The sequence below is a fragment of the Prosopis cineraria genome, unplaced genomic scaffold, assembly GCF_029017545.1.
Source record: "Prosopis cineraria cultivar Desert tree isolate PC_DT_omini unplaced genomic scaffold, ASM2901754v1 PC11, whole genome shotgun sequence".
NCBI classification, from domain to species: Eukaryota; Viridiplantae; Streptophyta; class Magnoliopsida; order Fabales; family Fabaceae; genus Prosopis; species Prosopis cineraria.
The window spans coordinates 2347611-2356003 of record NW_026555342.1 but is presented as its reverse complement, the minus strand read 5'-3'; the positions used below and the strand labels follow the sequence as shown (position 1 = coordinate 2356003).

General features: G+C 29.9%; 1 protein-coding gene across 1 annotated transcript; it reads right to left on the bottom strand.

The window, feature by feature from the left end:
* Window positions 1-4054: 4054 nt before the first annotated feature.
* On the bottom strand, window positions 4055-8056 carry LOC129285252 (cationic peroxidase 2-like). The gene is made up of 3 exons (XM_054920839.1): window positions 7581-8056; window positions 7311-7473; window positions 4055-4947 (listed from the first exon to the last, which is right to left on the bottom strand). Exons 1-3 carry the CDS (start codon window positions 7992-7994, stop codon window positions 4544-4546), a joined length of 981 nt encoding a protein of 326 aa, XP_054776814.1. The 5' UTR covers window positions 7995-8056; the 3' UTR covers window positions 4055-4543.
* Window positions 8057-8393: the final 337 nt, after the last annotated feature.

Sequence of the window (8393 nt, the reverse complement as noted above, 5' to 3'; positions counted from 1 at the left end):
TGACATTCTATAGAAGTTTACGAGGCTTAGCATTTAGCTTGTAAGATCCCCATTGTTTTTTTTTTAGGGGTATGAAATACTACCCAAAGTTGTGTTATCCTATGGCTCCTAGTATTCTGAATGACACCAGGCATGTTGGATACCAGTGTGCCAAACACAGGCATTTTGGATTCCTTTTGACATTAAGATACCAAGGTGAAGATGATGATTGTATTAGATGGGTTCTTTGTCAAAGTTCACTGTTCACCTAAGCCAACATTGTTATACTCACGCCTAGGCCTCTGAAGAATCTGGTCTGTGACCTAGAATAGATTCATGAGTGAGGTGAGTTTGCTCATTCACTGTTCATAGTACTTAACAATTGTATACTTACAGGATAACCGCAACCTATATCCGAACCCTATATATCTTTGATGATAACTTCTGCTACGACCTTTGATTTTTGTTTTCATGATCTGGTGCCTTCAGACTTTTTACTTCAGGTTTCGAGAATCCCTTAAACTTCAATTGTTTGTGGGAGACTTGCAAGATCATAATAAAATATATGATGGTTACATAGAAGTTAATGAAAGCGATAGTCGTTGGAATAACTAGAAGTTAGAAGACACCATGATGAACAGTACGCTCTAGGCTAACTGAATTCCATGTCATGTGGCTTTTGTTGGTCTCAAATTTTCAAGGTTAAATGAGTAATCTGCACAACAAGAATTGTTTGCTGGCGGCAGAAGCTTCAATTGGCCCTGTCTAGTTTCTACCCTGTGATGTTGCTCTTTATTATACACAGCGCTTTTGGCCTGGTACTGCTGGCATGTGTCGGAACAATTAGTTATATTTTCAACCAGGATTTAGATGAACACCCAAAAAACCTGGAAAGAAGGAATCTGAATAATGTAGTTATTTCCTGCTGAACATGAGGAATTTCAATATCCTTTTTTTTAGTATTTTTTTTTCTTTAGAAAATCATAGTGAAAGGTATTTCAAGTACATAATAATGTCAGTTGTGTTTTTCTTTAGGAATGAAAGTTTTGAGAATCTGGACTTGAATATAAACACGTGGAGATGTGCCATGCTTAGTTGTGCTCTCTCTCTCTCTCTCTCTCTCTATGCATATATATGCCCAAGTTTGACAGGTCAACGTTTCTTGTGGAATGTTAGTACTTTATGGGTTACCCTTCAAAGTTCAAACTCTTACATTCATAATGCTGGTTGACTTCTAGAGCCCAATGCTTGTAATGGAATGCTTCAATGGGGTTTAGTCTATGTTCATGTTTGCATCACGAATTGTTGGTTATATGATATGGTGCACCCCTCCTGTTTTTCAGAATGACAAGTGCTGTCTTGTATTTGAAAATCTGAAAATTTGAAGCAATTTATGATGTTTCAAGTTTTTTTATTTTTAATTAGGTCTTGAACAAATCCCCGCAGAAAAGTGACAACTTGGATTATGTCATAGCACAGAAAGTTTCACGTCCACGGTGAAACATTTTACTTTTAATCTTTATATTTTTTTTTTCAATATTTTAAATTTTTAAATTTTTATTTTTTATTATTTTGGATCCTTTTAAGGTTTCTATTCTTTGCTACTAGGGGGATCTAAAACAATGGAAAACAAAAATGTAAGGATGTAAAATATTCAAAAAAAGGTAGAAAGGCCAAAGCAAAACGTGAGTAAAGTATAGAGATCAAAAATTATGTGTACTCAAAAATTTAACATCTATCTAAATTAAAATTTAATGTTCGTTGTACTAATCAATCAGTATAACTATTAATTTATGTAAATGCGTGATTCAAACTGATGGTCTAGCTTATCTCCAATTTATAATGCCTTGGGGCTTGCCACGGATGCAAGCCTCGTGTGGCACTAAACAAATGAAGCAGTCGTCTCCGGTCTTAAAAAATATTCACTTATATCATATATAATTGATTATTATTTTTTCATTAAGTATTGATATTAATGATATATTTTCATTTGTAATTTATTACTTATTTATATCCTATATGTATAACCAGTCATGAAGAAATGTGAAATGAAGATAGATGAATAAATAATACTTCATTTGGTCTCTATTATAAGATGATTTTTATTATTTTACTGAAATTAAGGACTGACAGTTAACTCATTTAATGTTTAAAATAAAAAAAAAATTCAATTTTACCCTATTAAAAATAGAGAGATACACAATATTAGATGATGAGTCATAAAATTAAATTTACAATAGAGATAAAATTAAAAAATTATAATAAATGACCTTTCATGTGTTTTATCTTAAAAATTAAAGAATCTTTTAAAAAAATATCTTATGATAAGGATCGGAAAGTGAAAGGAGTAACATCTCATAAATAATTTTGCCTTTAACCCCAAAACTTCCGCGCAAGCACTATCTGCATCTTTAGGATTTAGGATGGTGCCCAAAAAAAAAAAAAGAAAAAAAAAAAAAAGAAGCACTGATGATGAGACATGCTGAGCTTGACTGTATGGTGGAACTGCATGCAATTGTTGAATGGTAAACAGAATTTGACTTTTTAGCTTTGACAGTATTGAATGTTTCGTTCATGTTTTCAAGTGATCATGACGGGAAGTCACCAACAGACTGTTAGCAGAAGGGGTGACCCAATTTTGGAGAATAGGTGACGTGGCCATTAACTGTTAATCTAATCCGAATATCAAAATGCTGCATTGAGTACCCTTGCCCATGGGGACGAAATTGTTTATACAGTATTTTCATAGCCATGTAAGCAATTAATAATAGTCTCTTCATCTTTTGACTTGTGAAGTGCTCCTTCTCATCCTCATTATAAATTATTAATTATCTTTAACTAATTCACAAAAACTAAAAAGAATTTATTATATCATTGAAATTGTTTGCAAATTACTTTAATAACCACTTTCACCCTCAATAGAAACCATAAATTTTAAAAATAAATATTTATCTTCTCATTAGAAATTAAGAAAACGAAATATTTAAAATAAAGTAATTAGTACTGTACAAATTTTTGCAAAATGACTTATATTATGAACTAAATAATTTTTTAGAAGGCATTTTATAATTGGGATATACAGGAGTAGTTGGTAATAAACTTGACATGTGTTATCATGATAGATTTATATATTTACAAATTATAGATTGTGATAATAAATAGACTTCTAGATTCTGATAAATAAGCATTGTCCTTTGAATAGTAGTAAGATGAGTTTTTTAACACACAAAAATAATTAGATGAGTGAAATTTAATTTTTTAACTTTGTGAGCTATGTATCAAATACTTATTAATTGGACCAATAATCATTGGCCTAGTGGGATGATTTCAATTGAAAATAAAAGTACCAACAAGATTACGGATGTTAGACACAAGATTTGGTGTTTGGGGAAGAGGAGGAAAACAGTATTGGGGTGATAATTTTATAAGGGTCTTCTTCATAATTAACACGGTAATTTTTATTTTATTTTTTTGCGTAAGAAGCAAAAAATTGGTCCATTGGCAAAAAAAAAAAAAATCTTTTGGTCAATAAATATAAACTAAATTTTTGAAAATTTGAAAGTATGGCCAATTTACATTGATATATAAAAAATTTATCATTAAAAATTTAATAATTTATAAGAGATTTATCATTGATATACAATATTATATCATAGACAAATATAATAAATCGATCATAATATAAAATATAATAAATATTATGTTATTTACTTAATTTGATCTTATAATATAAGTTCTATCTGTGAAAGTCCCATTATTTTTATAGTGTTGCTAGAATTGCTATTATTTTTACTATAAAAAAAAGAACTACTATTATTTTTTCTTTTCAAAGTAGGGCTATAAAAATCAATTTTCATCATTAATAAATGTCTTTGGGAAAGCTACTCTCAATTAAGTCCAATAATGCTTGAATTTGATTTAATCAAATAATCATATAAAAATATATGTTTTTTTAATTTTCAATTAAAAGTAATAATCTAGAATTGTTTTCTAGGTTTGAAGAAACAATTAAAAAAAATCAACCTTTAAACACCAAAATCCACACATCAAAGTATATAATAAAAAAAATACAATCTAACATGTATACTATTTCATATTTCACTTTGTTATTATTTCAATTTGACATTTGACAGATTGAGAACACAATACAATTCATATAGCATGAACAAACTATATGAAGCATTACTTTTTGCTTCTGCTTGTAAACTAGCCAATAACCCTAGTTTCTGTCCACATTTTTTTGGTCCTGACTTCTCTAGATTCATACAAAGCACATAAAATAGGTCTACTTTAGGGAGAATAACACTAAAGTCCCAGAGTAGGGATTTTATGACAGTTAAACTTTTGATAAAATTTTTTGAAAATTAAATTATAAATGTTGATGCAAAAAGTTATGACATGAATTCCAACTACAATCATATTTATAATTGTATGAATTAATATTTATAACTTTTTTCATAAAATTTTGTCAAGAACTTAACTGTCATAAATTTATTGTTTTGGACTTTAATGTTATTCTCCCTTTACTTTATTTGCGTCTAGACAGGTCAAAACTATTTCATATCTAGTTGAAAGCAGAACATTTCTTTCTAATTTCACCTTTATTACCAGTTAAGACCTCAATGTTGCTCATCTTTACCATAGCCTTGCCAAACTCCACATTGAATATCTTCCCTCCCATGTACCTTTGAACAAAGGGCTTTGTGGAAGCATCACTCCACAGTACTTGATCAGACTGCAGAATTCCTTGCCCCTTCTTCAGATTGTTGAAGTATGATGTGTCGAACCGGTTCTGGCTCCCGAAATCGAGCGCCACCCGGTTGAAGCCGTCGCCATTTTGAGGGCAAAGTGATCGGAGTTGAGGGAGGAAGGAAGGGTTGATGGAAGGGTCAGGATTACCATTTCCGTCGAAGTTGTATAGTCTGTTGGTGAAGAATAAGCAGGCTGTAGTTCCAATGGTATGCCCTCCTATATATATATATATATATATCAAATTAAAAAATAAATTAATTATGATTTGAAACATAAGTGTAGGTTAATATTGCATTTCATCCTGGGAGAATAACAATTAAGACCCATAAAAACAAATTAATAACAATTAAAGTCTAGATAATATTTTTTTAAAAAAATTTGTTTCAAATATAAATTTAAATAATTATAAATTTAGGAGTTCTAATTACGTATAAGATATTTAAATTTTAAATGTAACTCTTAGTTTACAACTAGAATTATTATTTGAATCATTATTTAAATTTTTTTCAGAAAACTTTGTGAGAAAACCTAATTATTATTAATTTAATGTTGTGGGCTTTCTTATCATTATATTCTCCCTCTCATCTTGGTTTAGAGCTTTGTTGGCTTATCCTATATCTTCATAAACACACAAAATAAATAAATAGGATGTATTTAGAGATAAAGACAAATAATACAAAACCAGTGGGCTCATATATATATACCGAATTACAAGACGCCATGTTGTGAACATATCATCTTTATCCATAATTTATAATAATTTTCTTGAACTTGAAATTAGTTAAGGTAAAATAACATAAACTGAGTAAAATTTTTGAATTTCTTATTATTGATTCCTAAATATAATTAATAATTATTAGTAGCTAATCACATGAAAACATTGAAATTCATAAAGATAATCAAATAGTAAAGAAGCCATGAACATATGTGTTTGCTTTTCAAATATGCAGTGTACGTATATTGCTTGTTCTGAACAAAAAAAAAAAAACCTCATAATTTTTTCATCTTGGTTTAGAGCTTTGTAGGCTAATCCTATACATTGATAGAGTGTATTTAGAGATAAAGACAAATAGAAAAAAAAAACGGTGGGCTCATATTTAATTATAAAATAAGACGTCGAACTCATGAGTTATGAGCATATATACGATATTTTTATTCACAAAACCCAAAGGGAAACTTTATAATAATTTCCTTGAAGTTGAAAAGTAGAATAACATATAAATTAGTAAAATTTTTGAATTTCTTATTATTAATTCTTAAATATAATTAATAATTAGTATAAATAATTTTCAGTAGCTAATCACATGTCAAACATTGAAATCCATAAAGATAATCAAATCACGTGAAATCAAGTAGTTTGGATTTTATACCACAGTATATTAGAATAAGGGAGACAAATAAATAAAGGAATTAGAAATCTATATAGAGTCTCTTCTTCCTCTACTCGTTTTTTGTTAAAAAAAAAATTCAAGTAAAACAATATATACTAATTCATTTATTGTAAAGATGATAATGTCCCAAAATTCCTTCCGGGTGTGAGGTCACGGGTATATGAGCTTGTGGTGTTTAGTTGTCATTAATAGTTTTTTTTTTTTTTTTAAGGAGCACATAGTGTTTATCTATTTTTTAATTGGCCAAACACATCGTGGTTGTCTATTATGGATAGGTACCATCCACATATGGCAGTCAATACTTTGTTTTTATTTTATTGTTAATATTCTATAATGTTTATTGAAACAGGTCAAAAATATAAAATAAAGATGATATTTTAATTTCTATTTTTTTAATTTTAAGAAATAAAAAATTAAAACTAAGTCGGTTCAAATTAAATTTTAATACTCTATAAATTGCCAGAGTAAGAAATTAAAGGATTGATTTACAATTACTTAAAAAATATGAGTTATTATAAATTTTATTACATAAATATAATGCAAATTTTTTAAACCTTTTTTATATTTAATAAAAAAATTTATATATAGTAATTAATACATATTTTTCAATTTTATCTCTTAATTATTATTGTTTAAATTTCTAGACAAAATTTATTTTGATATTAATTATAAAAAAGAAAAATTGAGAAGGTATATATATATATATATTACAATTTTTAGGATATAACAATTATTTCTTAATAAACAAGAAGTTGGTTATATAAATTTGACTTATATCAATGATTGGAGTAAATTTATACACACACCAGGAAAAACACATGTATAACAACCTATACATAGTTTTCAACAATTATGAATAATAATACTTCCTCCATTAAAAAATATAAAGCATCTTTTAAAAAGTTGAATATTAAAAAAATATAAGATATTTTTAGTCTTTTGAGGTATAATTATTGCTTTTTTTTTCAAAAATACTTTTATTGATAGTGATTTTATATTTATTATAAGGTGTTTAATAGGGGTAAATATGAAAAAATAGGGTTAGTTTGAAAGTAAGTAATTATTTTATTTGAGGTGAGATTTAATTAAAAATATCTTACATTTTTTAATGGAGGGAGTACATGCTTCTTTAAATTTCGTATATTATGAGAGAGAGAGAGAGGATTCAAGAAATGGAAGTGAAGTTACCAACGAGAGTGACAAGGTCTTGAGTGTTGAGGCCCTTCGCAGCAAACTTCTGCTTCTGCTGATGAACAGATTCTGAAGGGCCTGGTAAGTTTTCTGCATCAGAAGCCTTCGATACTCTCCCATCTCTTCTCCCTGTTGGAACTTCCCATCTTACCCCTCCACTCTGCATTAATTCCCAACCACACACACTCAATTCTTATCCATCTATATATAATTCAAACAATGCCAAATCACTGTCATTGTATGCGTAACTAATAATTATTCAGTTACCAGAACCACAGAATCTCGAGCAGCAAGGGCAAGTATGTCAGCACAAGACACCACACCAGGGCATGCAGCCTCCAGCTGCTTCTTGGCGTCGTCGACGACCTCAAACCCTCTCAACCCGCCGTTCGCGCTGGCCGTTTTCTCCGTCCCGGATCCGTCCACGAGGACCGACGCATCGCAGCCTCGGACGAAGCAGTCATGGAAGTGCAACCTCAGTATGCCAGCGGCCACGGAAGGATCAGAGTTGAAATGAGCTTGAACCGTAGATCTCACAATTGACTCTGCTCGTGGGCACGTGGTTGAGTAAAACCCTAGACGAGTCCCTTGGCCATGCACATTCACAAGCAAATCATTAGCTAGCATCACAACGTAAAACACTGAGAATAAAAACCTTGTGTTAAAGAAACCACCCTCCATTTTAAGGAACTATGTGATCTGGTTTTGAAGGTTTGAACTCAGTTATGGTGAGATAAGATTAGTGAGGTTGGGGGCATGATTTATAGGGTTTTTTGGGGGGATTTAATTATTGGGGTCAAAACTAGATAAACAATGAGTAAGAAAAGACGGCTAATGTTAACAAAACCAAGTGCGATGTACACGGTGCTGCGGTCCCTAATGTCCCACCCTCTTCATTTGCATACTGTTATTGGTCATTAAATTAATCAAAGCACTAGTTCAATTAAAATTATAGTTGAACTATAATTAAACTAGTCATGACCAAAATATTTCATTAAATTGATCATAATATTAGTCCAACAGTTTATTAGGTTAGACCAGATTTTAATATATACAATACTTTAGAGTCCATAAATAGTT